This window comes from Pelobates fuscus, chromosome 3 (genome assembly GCF_036172605.1).
Source record: "Pelobates fuscus isolate aPelFus1 chromosome 3, aPelFus1.pri, whole genome shotgun sequence".
Classification (NCBI taxonomy): domain Eukaryota; kingdom Metazoa; phylum Chordata; class Amphibia; order Anura; family Pelobatidae; genus Pelobates; species Pelobates fuscus.
In genome coordinates, this window is record NC_086319.1 from 224,068,531 (window position 1) to 224,084,983 (window position 16,453).

Here is a 16,453-nt window from a genome sequence, read left to right on the forward strand (position 1 = left end):
ACTCTAAGTATGCGTTTTTAACCACTCATGCCCACGGAGCTTTGTATAAAGAAAGAGGACTACTGAATTCAGAAGGCAAAGAAATCAAGTACGCAGCTGAAATCCTACAACTATTGGAAGCAGTGTGGGAGCCGAAAGAAGTCGGTATCATACATTGTCGAGCGCATCTGAGAGGAGATGGTGATGTAACCAAGGGAAATCGGATGGCAGATAGTGCAGCTAAGCGTGCTGCTGAATCAGGAAGACAGGAGTATGTGGGGCATATAGCTGCTCTTATACCAACTCCACTGTCCCAATGGACTCCAGTTTATACAGCTCAAGAAGAGGAGTGGTTAAAGACTGAACCGGGAAAGTATCTGGAGAACAAGTGGTATCAGCTAGAAGATGGAAGAATAGTTATACCAGCATCGCTAGCGGTAGAAATTGTCCAAAATTATCATAACGGGACACATTCTGGGAGAGACAGTACTGAAGAATCCCTCAGAAAACATTTCTACATACCAAGATTGTCCAACTTGACTCAGGCCATTGTACGCAGATGTGTAACGTGTGCTAAGAATAATGCAAGACAAGGACCAGTAAAGCCACCAGGAGTCCAGTTTATGGGGGGACTCCCCATGTCCGATCTACAAATAGACTTTACAGTGATGCCTAAATCGGGTGGACATCGTTACCTGCTGGTAATTGTGTGCACCTATTCAGGCTGGGTAGAAGCATGTCCTACTCGTACAGAAAAAGCAGGAGAAGTTGTGAGATTCCTGCTACGAGAAATAATACCCCGATATGGACTACCCTGTTCTATAGGATCGGACAATGGTCCAGCTTTTGTTCACCAGTGCCTACAACAACTGACTCATATGCTTGGTATAAAGTGGAGGCTTCATACTGCATATAGACCCCAGAGTTCTGGTAAGGTAGAGAGAATGAATAGAACTATAAAGAACCAGTTGGCTAAAATGTGTCAGGAAACCCAACTTAAGTGGAACGTTCTCTTACCTATAGCTCTATTGCGAATCCGCAGTACCCCTACCAGAAGGATGGGCCTCTCCCCTTTTGAAATTATGTATGGGCGACCACCTCCCGTACTTGGTAACTTAAGGGGGGACTTGAGTCAGTTGGGAGAAGGAATTACCCGGCAGCAGGTTGTAGAGTTGGGTAAGACTATGGAGGAGGTACAGAAATGGGTACAAGATAGATTACCTGTGAATATTTATCCCCCTGTCCATAGTTATCATCCAGGAGACCAAGTGTGGATTAAAGAGTGGAATAATGTACCGTTAGGGCCCAAGTGGAGAGGTCCTTATGTTGTTCTTTTGTCTACCCCTACAGCGATAAAAGTAGCAGAAGTGACTCCGTGGATACATCACTCCAGGGTTAAACCAGCAGCAGTCGATTCTTGGCAAGTTACAGCAGATCCAGAGAATCCCTGCAAGATCCGGTTAAAACGCACTACTCAGTCGGAGTAACGAGGAATTATTGTGGATTACAAATTTTATTGTTACAGGTGTGAGTGAGAAGGCCATAATAAAGCCTGTCCGCTTACCATCACATAGTGTATAAGCCAGGAAAGTCTCGAAGGGACACCTGTGAAGACGAGCAGTACTCCATTCCCTGCAGCCCTCACATCCTGGAGGCTGAGGTTCCATCGCACGGACGAAGACTGAGGATGACGGCGAAAGATGTGCTTTTGATTGTGTTTATTTACATGTGTTTTTATATTCAGGAAGGTAGAGGTACCGACACTCCTAGCTGTGAGGTATGCATTAAGACTACGAGAACAGGTAACCATATTTCCCAAACCCTAATTTGGCATTCACAATACGAGTGTAAAGGAGAGGTATCGAGATGTAGATACTTAAATATAGACTATAGTGTGTGCCATTTAGGAGTAGGAGAACCTAAGTGCTTCAGTCCAGAGTATCAACCTCGTACAATTTGGTTGACTCTCAGGAATGGAGATCCTCAGGGGACCCTAATTAATAAGACGGTGTTAGAATCCGTACATTCTTCGGGTGTTCTGCTGTTTGATGCGTGTAAAGCGATATCGAGTGGTAGAAAGCCGTGGAATGTATGTGGGGATCTTAGATGGGAGAGGACGTATGGGTCTAACGATAAATACATTTGTCCCAGTAGCAAAAATAAATATGTGAGTCCTAGATGCCCAAATAAAGACTATAACTTTTGTCCATATTGGTCTTGTGTGGGGTGGGCGACTTGGGGACAGACAGTAGATAAAGACATGATAGTGACTAAGTTGCCGACTAGCCCATATTGTAAGTCTATGGAATGTAACCCAGTCCATATACTTATTAATAACCCCGACAAGTTCCTAGATAAGTATGGAAATTTATTTGGGTTTCAGATATACGGGACGGGTTTAGATCCTGGGACATTATTGTTTATAGGGATAGAGACTGATACGGTATCCTCCCAGACTCATCAAGTATACCATTCCTTTTATGAAGAGATGAGTATAGATAACAAGATCCCCCATAATGCTAAAAACCTGTTTATCGATCTAGCTGAAAGTATTGCCGGTAGTCTTAATGTTACCAACTGCTATGTGTGTGGAGGTACTAACATGGGAGACCAATGGCCTTGGGAAGCAAAGGAGGTAATGTCCGGTTCTGAGGCAGTTGACCAATTAATATCTACACAAGCCGATTATCATATGAGTGTTAGAGGTAAATCTGAGTGGAGATTAAAGACCTCCATCATAGGTTATGTTTGCATAGCAAGGAAAGGAATAATGTATAATACTTCTGTAGGAGAATTAACTTGTCTAGGGCAAAAAGCTTATGATGATGATACAAAGAATACAACTTGGTGGTCGGCTTCAAATGTCTCAGAACCATCTAACCCGTTTGCTAGATACGCCAATTTAAAGGATGTGTGGTTTGATCTATCCATCACATCAACCTGGAGAGCCCCAGCAAATTTGTACTGGATCTGTGGTAAGAAGGCCTATTCGGAGTTGCCACAGGACTGGGAAGGGGCATGTGTGTTGGGTATGCTCAAACCATCCTTCTTCTTGTTACCGATTGAAACAGGTGAGACTTTAGGTGTTAAAGTGTATGATGTGAATCATAGGAAGAAAAGGGGACCCATAGAGATAGGCACCTGGGAAGATAATGAATGGCCTCCCCAGCGTATCATAGACTATTATGGGCCAGCCACGTGGGCTGAGGATGGTACCTTTGGTTATAGAACCCCTATTTATATGCTCAACCGTATTATAAGATTACAGGCGGTGGTTGAGATTATCACAAATGAGACATCACAAGCGCTCAATCTTCTAGCGAAGCATAACACCAGGATGAGGACAGCAGTCTACCAAAATAGATTAGCCTTGGATTATCTTTTGGCAGTAGAGGGAGGTGTATGTGGGAAGTTTAACCTAAGCAATTGCTGTCTTCAAATAGACGACGAAGGGCAAGCAATAGCTGAGCTTACTAGCCATATGGTTAAACTAGCGCATGTGCCTACTCAGGTATGGAAAGGGTACAATCCAAGTAGTTGGTTTGGTAGCTGGTATGAGTGGTTTGGAGGGCTTAAGGCAGTGGTAGGTGGAGTCCTACTGATTTTACTGTTGTGTCTACTCCTACCGTGTCTTATACCCTTAGTAGTTAGGTCTGTGCAAAGCCTGATAGGAAGTATAGCAGAGAGGAAGGCTGCTGCACAGATAATGGCGATATATAAATATAAGGCTCTAGATCAGGGAGAACCAATGCAGGAAGATGAGTGTTAAAAGATTCACATCATAAGATAAGTCTGGTCTGGTTCAAGGTAACTTGCGGTGTAAGCAAACCAAGGTTAAGTGATGCCTCAAGTAATTGTAAAATATCAAGAGGCATCAAAGGGGGGAATGTGGTGGAATCTCGGTAAAAATAAATTTAGTAGGCCGAGATTACCACGTGGCATGTGTACGTGCATATGCTGACGTATCGATCAGTTGGTTGCACAAGGCAAGATACGATCAGTAGTGTACGGAGCATGTGCAAGAATACAGGATATAGTATTCCCCCTCCTCCATTGTGCTGGACAAGCCATGCGGTCAAACAGGAAGTTAATTCTTATTTGTGTTGATTGGTTAAGAGAATGTGCGGGTGGAGCTTAATATGGGAGGAGTTATATGCCTATATAAGGAGCCTGCACTATTGTCCGGGGCTCAGAATTTGCTGTATTTTGGTGACGTTAGTCCCTCTGAGTCCCGATCGGTGATCCAATAAAGAATCTCTTCCTTCCTGAAGAAACCTGTGTCCATCTCTCTGTGCTTGGCTTCCGTCAGTTTCTCCGGTATCACTTCCCTCTTTCTACTGCCAATACCTCTCCCTATACAACCAAGCATTCTGCTAGCATTTCCTGCTGCTCTATTACATTGTCTGCCTACCTTTAAGTCATCAGAAATAATCACCCCTAAATCCCTTTCCTCAGATGTTGAGGTTAGGACTCTATCAAATATTTTGTACTCTACCCTTGGGTTTTTACGTCCAAGATGCATTATCTTGCACTTATCCACATTAAATGTCAGTTGCCACAACTCTGACCATTTTTCTAGTTTACCTAAATCATTTTCCATTTGGCTTATCCCTCCTGGAACATCAACCCTGTTACATATCTTAGTATCATCCGCAAAAAGACACACCTTACCATCAAGACCTTCTGCAATATCACTAATAAAAATATTAAAGAGAATGGGTCCAAGTACAGATCCCTGAGGTACCCCACTGGTGACAAGCCCAAGCTTCGAATATACTCCATTGACTACAACCCTCTGTTGCCTGTCACTCAGCCACTGCCTTACCCATTCAACAATATTGGAATCCAAACTCAAAGATTGTAGTTTATTGATAAGCCTTCTATGTGCAACAGTGTCAAAAGCCTTACTGAAATCTAGGTAAGCAATGTCTACTGCACCACCCTGATCTATAATTTTAGTTACCCAATCAAAAAAATCAATAAGATTAGTTTGGCATGATCTCCCTGAAGTAAACCCATGTTGTCTCTGGTCTTGAAATCCATGTGTTTTTAGATGTTCAACAATCCTATCCTTTAACATGGTTTCCATCACTTTCCCCACTACTGAAGTAAGGCTTACTGGCCTATAGTTGCCCGACTCCTCCCTATTACCTTTCTTGTGAATGGGCACAACATTCGCTAACTTCCAATCTTCTGGGACTACTCCTGTTATCAATGATTGGTTAAATAAATCTGTTAATGGTTTTGCTAGTACACCACTAAGCTCTTTTAATAGCTTTGGGTGTATTCCATCAGGTCCCATTGACTTATTTGTCTTTACTTTTGACAGTTGAAATAGAACCTCTTCCTCTGTAAACTCACGTGTAATAAATGACTCATTTATCCTTTTTCTTAACTGAGGTCCCTTTCCTTCATTTTCATCTGTAAATACCGAACAAAAATATTCATTGAGGCAGTCAGCTAGACCTTTATCCTCATCTACATACCTTCCTTCTTTTGTTTTTAATCTAACTAATCCTTGTTTTACTTTTCTTTTCTCATTTATGTATCTAAAAAAAGTTTTGTCCCCCTTTTTTACTGACTGTGCTATTTTCTCTTCTGTGTGGGATTTGGAAGCTCTTATAACTTGCTTAGCCTCTTTCTGCCTAATCTTATAGGTCATTCTGTCTTCCTCACTCTGGTTTTTTTTATAATTACTAAATGCTAACTTTTTGTTTTTTACTATTTTGGCCACATCTGCGGAGTACCACAGTGGTTTCTTGAATTTTTTGCTTTTACTGACAAGCCTAATGCAATTTTCTGTTGCCTTCAGTAGTGCAACTTTTAAATAATCCCATTTCTTTTGGACTCCATATAAATTGCTCCAGTCTGATAATGACTCCTTTACACATATTCTAATTTTAGAAAAGTCTGTTTTTCTAAAGTCTAAAACTTTTGTTTTTGTGTGGTGTGACTCAGTCACTGTTCTTATATTAAACCACACTGACTGATGATCACTGGATCCTAAACTTTCACCTACAGTAATATCTGATACCAAATCTCCATTTGTTAACACTAAATCTAGTATGGCCTCTTTACGAGTTGGCTCCTCAACGACTTGTTTTAGAGACAATCCCAGTAGGGAGTTTAGAATATGTGTGCTCCTGGCACAAGTAGCTATTTTTGTTTTCCAATTCACATCAGGAAGATTAAAGTCACCCATGATGATAACTTCCCCCTTCATTGTCATTTTAGCTATTTCTTCAACTAGTAGATTATCTAACTCTTCTATTTGTCCTGGGGGCCTATAAATCACACCTACACGAGTTACTGTGTGATTACCAAATTCTAACGTAACCCAAACGGACTCTATGTTCGCCTCACTAACCTTTATTAGGCTAGATTTTATGCTATCCTTTACATACAGGGCCACCCCTCCCCCTTTCTTGCCTTCCCTGTCTTTTCTATATAAAGAGTACCCTGGTATTGCTATGTCCCAGTCATTTTTCTCATTATACCATGTCTCAGTAACAGCGACTAAATCTACACTATCAGTTGCCATTATTGCCACAAGTTCATGGATCTTATTCCCTAAACTGCGAGCATTTGTAGACATGACGCTAAGCTTATCATTTTTTAACACACTTGCTACAGGCACCTTCTGTCCTTGTTTTGGGGGACAATTGGATTGATGTTTTATCACCCTTTTGCCCCCCCCTCCTAGTTTAAAAACATCCTAGCAAAACCTCTGAACTGCTCACTGAGAACATTTGTTCCCTTTTGAGAAAGATGCAAACCATCTTTTTTGTACAGTTTATTTCCATTCCAAACAGAGCTACCATGAGCAATAAAGCCAAATCCTTGCTCCCGACACCATTCACCAAGCCACAAGTTAAAGTCCCTAATACGCATCCGCCTGTCGTTCTGAGTGTTATGCACAGGCAGAACTTCAGAGAATGACAGTGTGGAAGCAACCTGCCGTATATCATTGGCAAAAACACTAAAAACTTCCTTAACCTCTGAAACCTCATTGCAAGCCAAGTCATTTGTCCCTAAATGGACAAGTACATCCAATTCCCCTTCCTGCTTTGCTTGCTTAACAATATTACAGATACGTCTCCTGTCTCTGTGAGCAGTAGCTCCAGGAAGACACCTCACAAGACCACCATTATCCATCTCCACACCTCTTATGATGGAATCCCCCAACAACAACTGCTTTCTATTAGGCCTCGCCATAGTCTTCAAGCCTCTCTGCACAACACCACTAGCCTCAGTGCCTCTCTGCACAACACCACTAGCCTCAGTGCCTCTCTGCACAACACCACTAGCCTCAGTGCCTCTCTGCACAACACCACTAGCCTCAGTGCCTCTCTGCACAACACCACTAGCCTCAGTGCCTCTCTGCACAACACCACTAGCCTCAGTGCCTCTCTGCACAACACCACTAGCCTCAGTGCCTATCTCCAGGACACCACTACACTCTGAAAGTGCAGAAAATGAATTATGTAGAACAACAGACTGTGCAATATGCCTTTTATCCACAACTCCAAGTCTACCAGATCCTACAGTAATCCATCTGCCATTCCTAGTATGTCTCTGCGGCAATGGCTTTGCAGCAGTTCCAGCCTGAATTTGTTTACCAGATAATTTACAAATCTCAGACTTCAAAAATACAATCTCCTGCCGCAAGATAGAGAACTGTCTACAGATTAGACAACAACCAAACCTCCAAAAAGTGGAACGTGAAACAAATGCAAAGCAACTATTACACTGAACTAAGTCTGCCATTCCAATGAGGCGAATAATTTAAATCAAACAAATTTTACCTTTTTTTTTTATTTATCCTCCTGGATACCTCAGATTACCTCCAGTTTATCTCCAGAATATCTCCAACCACACACACACACACTTAGAAGCAACACTCTCCAGAATATCTCCAACCACACACACACTTAGAAGCAACACTTAGATGAAGCAACCAAGCTCTATTAGCCAAGCTAATGACAACAGCCCTTATATACTCCTCAAATCACCTCCCACTAAGAATGTTTAACACCTGGGCAGGCCTCTGCTTATTAGCAAACAATAGCTAATTTAAATAGCAATCAATAGCAAGTAGCTACCTAATCAAATCAAATGCCTTATAATTACCAACAGGAAATCAAACCTTGTGCAATCAGTAACCTTTTCCTACAGATGAATCTTACCTGTAACAGTAAAAAAGAAAACTCTTAGCACAACTCTTAGACAGTTGAAGCTTCTGTAAAACTCTCCAGAATATCTCCAACCACACACACACTTAGAAGCAACACTTAGATGAAGCAACCAAGCTCTATTTCGCACACACATCAAATGGCAAGGTAATGCTAAAGCCAGTCAGTGAGAATATAAAAACAAAAACACAACCAATAGTATTAACCTAAAAAGATCCACCATGGTAAATTCTGAAAAAAACCAAAAAAAAAACAAAAAAAAAAAAACACACACACACGTGAAAATTACTCGAGGTGAAAAACGCCAAAATGTTAGAACATTCTATATAAATACATATACAATATACACAGAAGTCAAAAACAGGATCTGTAATAGAAGTGTGTTTAATCTTCTCAATTTTTTAATGTGCTTAGAAAATACAAACTAAAAATGCATAGTGTAAAACCAATATAATGATACCAGTAAAATAAAATACACTACACAGTAGTCCTCTTTGGCTGGAGTCCTTCCTCAGTTAGCTTCAAGTTCAGAGCCTGCTAACTACTTTGTCCCTTATGTATGGCCAATAAATTTTCATTTTGAATTTATATTTGGACCATTGATCTCGTCCACATTTACCTCGCAGCCTCTTCTATAGAGCCTGATACGGCTCTTCACTGTACGAGTTTAATTTCACATATTTTGATGGTTTTTTTTAATTCAGTGAACACTATATGTTTGCAATTTTATCTTTTGTAGATCGCTCTGATTACCTTGCGTTCAGCTTCTGTGTTGACAAATTGTTTTTGGGGTGTATTATTCCTTTTTACTTTCACAATTACTATAGGTGTGTAAAGGGGATACACCTCATTAGACACCCCTCTGTTTCTATTTTCTTAATTTGAAGCACCAACACACTTTACCTTAGCTTTTTCATAACCTACCAATGAAGCTAGAATATTGACACTCTTCATACACTCATTTTTCTTACTCGGATTTACTATGCGATTAGACATAGGGAATGGTTTGTTACAAGGGGTACCTGTGAAAACGGTGTTTCTTTTTCCAGTTGTTGTATCTACGGTTTGACTTACTAGATTTTTTGGCTTTGTGTATACAAAACCAGTTTTAGAAAATAATCAGAACTATTTTAGGATAAAGGGAACCTCTATGCACTATAACAGCTTCTGTGCATGTGCAGTATAACCCCAAAGTCTTCTCTCCTGCGCTGTTTAGCTCTGCCCCTGACAGGGGCGCTGTTGATTGGCTGAGTGTCAGCTGATTCTCTAAGTCAATCAATAGCAGCCCATTCACAAAATGGCTTGAGACATGTATGCATCTTTCATAGGTCATTTCTAAGGATGGGGAGCTACTGGTTGGTTGCCTTAAAGCATCAGCCGACACACTCAGCCAATCAGCGCTGAGGTATTCAAGATAACAATTAAAGACTTGATAATTCTGGAGTCGCATTGGTACAAATGTAGTTTCCTACCCAATAGCAGAGGTGCTTTGTAGCACCAAAAAACAGAAACATAAGTAGGACACATACCCTACTGTAAAATAAAGTATGGAGAGCTAGAAGCTCATTAAGGGTCCCTGTCTAAACCAGAGGGAATAGAAGAAAAAGTAATAAGTGAAAAAGCTGATAATCACCCATAGTGATATAATAAAGTGATAATCTGTGATAAAGGGCGCTTAAAAGAGGTGGATTGCAATACAATACACAATAAAGTGGTAGCAGCTCACTCACCAAAAATAGGCACTCTCCAACCTATTGACAATCAAGTGTGTACAAAAAAAACGCTATTGTGCAAATAAATGCCTAAGAGTGCAGAAAATGTGGAGCGCTTTAACAATAAACAGAACACTTACTCCTGCAGCAGTCCTAGTCAAGTGGACTAGTGATATATTTAAGCTGCTGCAAAGAAGGGTTGTGTCACTCTATATTTGACACCACGTCTGCATACTTGGAGCCTGGTTATTGGCTCCAGACAAGGTGAGAAGCTAATTGTCACCAACACTTGATAACTCATTTTATCAAGGATTTCTACACCAGGGTTAGCACTGCTTCCCTTCTCTGTCTTGGTCTCCATTTCTGAGGTTGTTTACCTACCGTGGATATACAAGGACTTCTTGATTATCTTCATACACCTCCTGAGTACCACAGGAGTAAGTGTTCTGTTTATTGTTAAAGCGCTCCACATTTTCTGCACTATTAGGCATTTATTTGCACAATAGCGTTTTTTTGTACACACCCATAGCGATATAACCACTGTGATTAGGTGTCATTGTATAAAAAGAAAAAGAAAAGCTACGTCCTGTGCCAGTTCTAGTGATGGCTATACTGTAGTGAACTAACTTGGTTTAGATTGACTTAGTTTTGTCTTTAAAGTTGTAATGGTGATATTATCCCTTTAATACCTCCTCCCATTTACTTACTTGGTTTACAGAGAATGCAGCACTGTTACAAAGGGAGACCAAGGCCAGTTCTCGAAGTGATGTGTCAGAACTTGTAGCAACAATCTCAATAAGTTTTTTTATATGGTGAGGCTTCAGATCACCTGCTGACTCTGGAACATTATCTTGTCTGGCTAAAGGGGAAAAAACGTAAAAAAAATTAATGTAGAAGACATAATACTAACACATGATCATTTTAATGGGCGAGCAAGAACTAATTTTTTTGTAAAAAAAACTTCCAGGTCCCCCAACAATTGGCATCACAGCGGGACACGCAGGTTCTATAATGGCAGTCTATACCCGGGTATCTTTAGTAGTGTGTGTGGAACTGCACTCACTCCCATAAAGCTGAGCCAGGGTGCTTGCTGAACCAGAATCAAACACCAGATTTCCAAAAATTAATAAAGTATTAGAGAACCACTCCTTGGTTCAAGACAGGTACTTTATTAGAAACCACAACAGCAACGTTTCAACCCCCAAAGGTCTTTGTCTAATAAAGTACCTGTCTTGAACCAAGGAGTGCGTGGACCTCTATTACTTTATACCTGAGTATAGGCCAGCTCTGCCCTTACCTGCAGCCCGGGGGGATATCCCGGACACTCTGTCAATGAGGCTCCCGGGCTTCCCTCCTCCGCTCCCCGAGTCCCTCTGCCTCCTTCCAGCTCCAGCTATGACCCGGTACAGACAGTAACAGGCGGCGGCCCCCGCGCACACACCGAGCAGCTGGCTGACCGCCGCACGGCGACCGGCTAACATGGTGACAGACTGACAGCGTCCTGCTCCACGTGTTGGTGTCAGCACGCGTTAAGGGGCGGGGTTACAGAGCGGTAACACCCACTGGGCTATAAAGTCGAGTTCCGTCGGCTGGATTAATGCGCAGTACCCGAGAGCGCAGGACCCAGGGTGTAGGTTGGTCGGCCGCGAAAGCTGGGACTGGGTGTGGCTAAGACTAAAGGGGCGGGGACTGCCGGACTAGAGGGCGGGATTCCATGTTGCTAGGAGACGGGATTACAGACGCTCAAAATTTTGTGACAACCCAGCCGTGATATTAGCAATCAGTGTTACAGCCCCACCATGGCCTCCCTGCGCAATGCAGACACCCAGCTCAGGACCTACATCAGGCAGCACTCCCTGCCCCACATCTATGAGGTAACCTACACCATACTAGCCCCAACTAGCAATACTAAACTATAGCAGACCTTAGTAAACTCCACTAAACCATACTAGAGAATACTAAACCGTACTAAACCATACTTACTATACCCTACTAAACTATACTATATTGTACTATACCATAGTAACCATGTGTTCCCTATTAAGGGATAATAATGTATAGGGGTTTATATAAAAAATACCCCTCTCTGTCTCATTAGAGATATCTTTGCCAGAAGCTCAAGGAGGCAAAGTAAATGATTAGAGTTAGGACCCACCTAGGGGGGTCTGCCTTGACGTTGGCAGGTGGGCTCATCCTCTCATGGCCATTGGAGGTCACTAAAAAAACCTCAGTTTGTTTAAAAATGCATAGGGATTAAAGGACCACTCTAGGCACCCAGACCACTTCAGCTTAATTAAGTGGTCTGGGTGCCAGGTCCAGCTAGGGTTAACTAATTTTTTTATAAACATAGCAGTTTCAGAGAAACTGCTATGTTTATCAATTAGTTAAGCCTTCCCCTATTTCCTCTAGTGGCTGTCTTACTGACAGCCGCTAGAGGCGCTTGCGTGATTCTCACTGTGAAAATCAGCGCTGGAAAAAGGTAAGTTTTAACCCTTTTCCCCTTTCCAGAGCCGGGCGGGAGGGGGTCCCTGAGGGTGGGGGCACCCTCAGGGCACTCTAGTGCCAGGAAAACGAGTATGCTTTCCTAGCACTAGAGTGGTCCTTTAAGGAGAGAGCGCAGGTAACTTGTTTTGTCTTTGGTTTTTAAATCATAGTAAACCCTTCTAAACCATACTAGACCATCCTCTGCAGGCTGCATGGGAGGGCTGTAAAGGGGGCAGAGGGCGGTTGTCTCCCTGGACCACTAACATGGGAGTACTTGCAGCCTCAAACCATTCCATTGAAAATTAAGGAACAATCCAAACACTATAACAACTGCAGCCATGGAGTGTGAGCTTGCTTGAGCAGGGCCTTCCTTACATCTTGCCTCTGCATACTTCCTAACATTATAAATGGACAAAGTAAGACACTTTAAAGGACCACTATAGTGCCAGGAAAACATACTAGTTTTCCTGGCAGGATAGAGCCCTGAGGGTACCCCCACCCTCAGGGACCCCCTCCCGCCCGGCTCTGGGGAGAGGAAAGGGTTAAAACGTACCTTTATTCCAGCGCCGGGCGCGGAGCTCTCCTCCTCCTCTCCGCCTCCGATCCTCCCTTTCAGCTGAATGCGCATGCGCGGCAAGAGCTGCACGCGCATTCAGCCGGTCGCGTAGGAAAGCATTTACAATGCTTTCCTATGGACGCTTGCGTGCTCTCACTGTGATTTTCACAGTGAGAATCACGCAAGCGCCTCTAGCGGCTGTCAATGAAACTGCTATGTTTATATTAAAAAAGGGTTAAACCTAGCTGGACCAGGCACCCAGACCACTTCATTAAGCTGAAGTGGTCTGGGTGCCTAGAGTGGTCCTTTAACCCCTTAAGGACACATGACATGTGTGACATGTCATGATTCCCTTTTATTCCAGAAGTTTGGTCCTTAAGGGGTTAATGTCTGGATGTGCAGTGTTCACATTCAGAGTTATTGGGGCTAATTGCAACCCCAGCATATTTGTCATAGGAAGCCCAGAACTATTCGGACTGCCTAATGTAAATTCAATGCATATTTTATGTCTGTTGTCAGCATGCACTGCATACCTCATAATTGGGGTCACTTGGATGGTATGCTAGAGGCAGAGCCCACAATGAGAAGCTCCTGATAGCCTCCCTCCCACACTGATTGCAGCCCTCGTACCTCCCTAACCAATTCAATAATTTTATTTGCTCTTGTCCAACATTCCCTCCGTTCCCCCCTTGTCTCTCCCACTCAGAGTGCACATGCGCTCTAAGACAGTTAAATGTTTCAATCAATGGTTTTCCTATGAGATCGTTCGGCCATAGTGATTTAAAGGGCTTTATTTAGCGATCACTTCGAGCACTAAACACAGCTAATCATTCAGTCTGGGGCCACTAAATATGGCTCCAGTGGACATAGGCTGATACCTGGGTCTTCATAGTGTGAGCAGAGATTTAACCCTGCTAGCACCAAAATTGCAGGATGTTCCATGCCATCCTAATGACTGAAAGCCCACTATTTTCCTGGTGGGATAAAACATCCTGAAGAGTTAAGAAAGAGTGTATGAAGTACATTTTGATAATAAGGCTTGTTTTTCTGTTTCTAATAGGCTCTGCTGTGCAGCTTGTGTGTGATGTGCCCAGAAAACCCACTGACGTTTTTAGAAGAGAAGATCAAGCAAATGATTGAGAAGGGTAGCAGTGATCTTATGTGGTATGTAAAATACTTTGTCCCTGCAGGCCCTTTTACAGAGAAAAGGCTTTACATTACTGCCTAGGGACACCTCCAGTGGCAGTCACTCAGATGGCCACTAGAGTTGCTTCCACGCTCTGCATGATGATGCTGAACATATCTCAGAGATGCTGAGTTGTTACCTAATGAATCAATTAAAAGGTAAAGCTTTAGCTTGGGCCAATCCATTAAGGGAGAGTAATAGGAGTGTGGCACACAATTACCAGGAGTTCCTTACGGAATTCAAACTTACCTTTGAACCTTTAGGCAGAGAGGATGCCGCCTCTACTGCCCTGATGCACATCAGACAAGGGAACCGGTCTTTCTCGGAATATGCCATAGAATTTCGTACCCTAGCTTCCGAGGTAGACTGGACTAATAGTGGGTTAATCTCTGCATTTAAAAAGGGATTATCTGAACCTATGCTAGATGAGATTGCCGCCAAAGACTTACCCAAAAAGCTTAATGAATTTATCACTTTTGTCATGCAGATTGATAATAGATTAAGAACCAGAGAAGCTACTAGAAACAAGACCAGACGCATGAGTATGCATTTAGCACCCCGTTTCTCCAGACCTATTGTCCCTGAAATTCCTGTACAGTCCGAACCCGAACTCATGCAGTTGGGGGTCACTAGACTGTCGGAAGCAGAAAGACAATATAGGAGAAAAGAAGGCCTATGTCTATACTGCTGTAGGAAGGGATATATGAGAAGCAATTACGTCCGGAAAACTGCTGCACCTAAGCACCTTAAGGGGACAGGTCTTAGGTGTAATGGAAACGTCCTCTGAAAATAATAAAAATAGGTTTCTCCTTGACATTTCTATTGCCTTTGACAAAAAGAACTTTTCATGCAAAGCCCTGATGGATTCAGGTGCTGCTGGAAACTTCATCGACGTTCAATTTGTCAAAGGTAATACTATACCTATCAAAGAGAGACTATGACCCCTAGCTGTTGAAGCTATTGATGGAAGACCACTCTCACAACCAATGATAACACATGAAACCTTACCCATTAATATTTCCATTGGTGCATTACATAAGGAAGAGATCACCGTAGTTTTTAGAGGAAGAAACCCAGAAAAAAAATATTCTGAACAAACTGTCCCATAGTGTTTCTTACTATGGGACAGTTTGTTCAGAATATTTTTTTTCTCCCGTGTCCCATAGTCTTCTCCTCCCTCTCCCATAGTCTTCTCCCCCCCTCCCATAGAGTCTTCTCCCCCCATAGAGTCTTCTCCCCCCATAGAGTCTTCTCCCCCCATAGAGTCTTCTCCCCCCATAGAGTCTTCTCCCCCCATAGAGTCTTCTCCCCCCATAGAGTCTTCTCCCCCCATAGAGTCTTCTCCCCCCATAGAGTCTTCTCCCCCCATAGAGTCTTCTCCCCCTCCCTCCCATAGTCTTCTCCCCCTCCCTCCCATAGTCTTCTCCCCCTCCCTCCCATAGTCTTCTCCCACCCCCTCCCATAGTCTTCTCCCACCCCCTCCCATAGTCTTCTCCCACCCCCTCCCGTTGTCTTTTCCCCTCCCATAGTCTTCTCCTCCCCCTCCATAGTCTTCTCCTCCCCTCCATAGTCTTCTCCTCCCCTCCCATAGTCTTCTCCTCCCCTCCCATAGTCTTCTCCTCCCCCTCCCATAGTCTTCTCCTCCCCCTCCCATAGTCTTCTCCTCCCCCTCCCATAGTCTTCTCCCACCCCCTCCCATAGTCTTCTCCCACCCCCTCCCATAGTCTTCTCCCACCCCCTCCCATAGTCTTCTCCCACCCCCTCCCGTTGTCTTTTCCTCCCCTCCCATAGTCTTCTCCTCCCCTCCCATAGTCTTCTCCTCCCCCTCCCATAGTCTTCTCCTCCCCCTCCCATAGTCTTCTCCTCCCCCTCCCATAGTCTTTTCCTCCCCTCCTATAGTCTTTTCCTCCCCTCCCATAGTCTTCTCCCCCCCCCCCCCTTGTCCCATAATTACTTACCTGTCTTGTACTTAGTGTGCGCACTTCCTTTCAGTCCCGCCAGAAACCGGAACCTGAAATTGAAGTTCCTGTACCGCGTTGCGCGCTGTTAAGCCGGCTCTCGCTACAAGACAGGTAAGTAAACCTTCACATTCGCTCCATAAGACGCACAGACATTTCCCCTCACTTTTGAGGGGGAAAAAAGTGCGTCTTATGGAGCGAAAAATATGGTACATTTCAGGTGATTGCATCTCCTTCTTGTCCCATTATATTAGGATTCCCATGGCTTAGCAAGCATAACCCTCATATTGACTGGGCTAATGGGGAAATATTAGAATGGGGTAAGGATTGTAATGAAATATGCATATTGCATGTCACCAAAAGAGTGGGCACTATTGAATTACCCA

The 16,453-nt window shown here is 43.2% G+C and overlaps 2 protein-coding genes across 2 annotated transcripts in view; one reads left to right on the forward strand and one right to left on the reverse strand.

Moving 5' to 3' along the window:
- Positions 1-11,411, reverse strand: part of ARMC10 (armadillo repeat containing 10) — a 28,005-nt gene extending 16,594 nt beyond the window's left edge. The window contains exons 1-2 of the mRNA XM_063448154.1: positions 11,181-11,411; positions 10,591-10,742 (exon numbers count right to left, since the gene is read on the reverse strand). Coding sequence (XP_063304224.1) covers positions 10,591-10,742; positions 11,181-11,364 — 336 coding nt within the window. The 5' untranslated portion in view covers positions 11,365-11,411. The remainder of the gene's footprint in view (positions 1-10,590; positions 10,743-11,180) is intronic.
- A 194-nt stretch (positions 11,412-11,605) lies between these two features.
- FBXL13 (F-box and leucine rich repeat protein 13) overlaps positions 11,606-16,453 on the forward strand; it is a 263,465-nt gene continuing 258,617 nt past the window's right edge. Inside the window, exons 1-2 of the mRNA XM_063448155.1 lie at positions 11,606-11,757; positions 13,984-14,087. Coding sequence (XP_063304225.1) covers positions 11,683-11,757; positions 13,984-14,087 — 179 coding nt within the window. The 5' untranslated portion in view covers positions 11,606-11,682. The remainder of the gene's footprint in view (positions 11,758-13,983; positions 14,088-16,453) is intronic.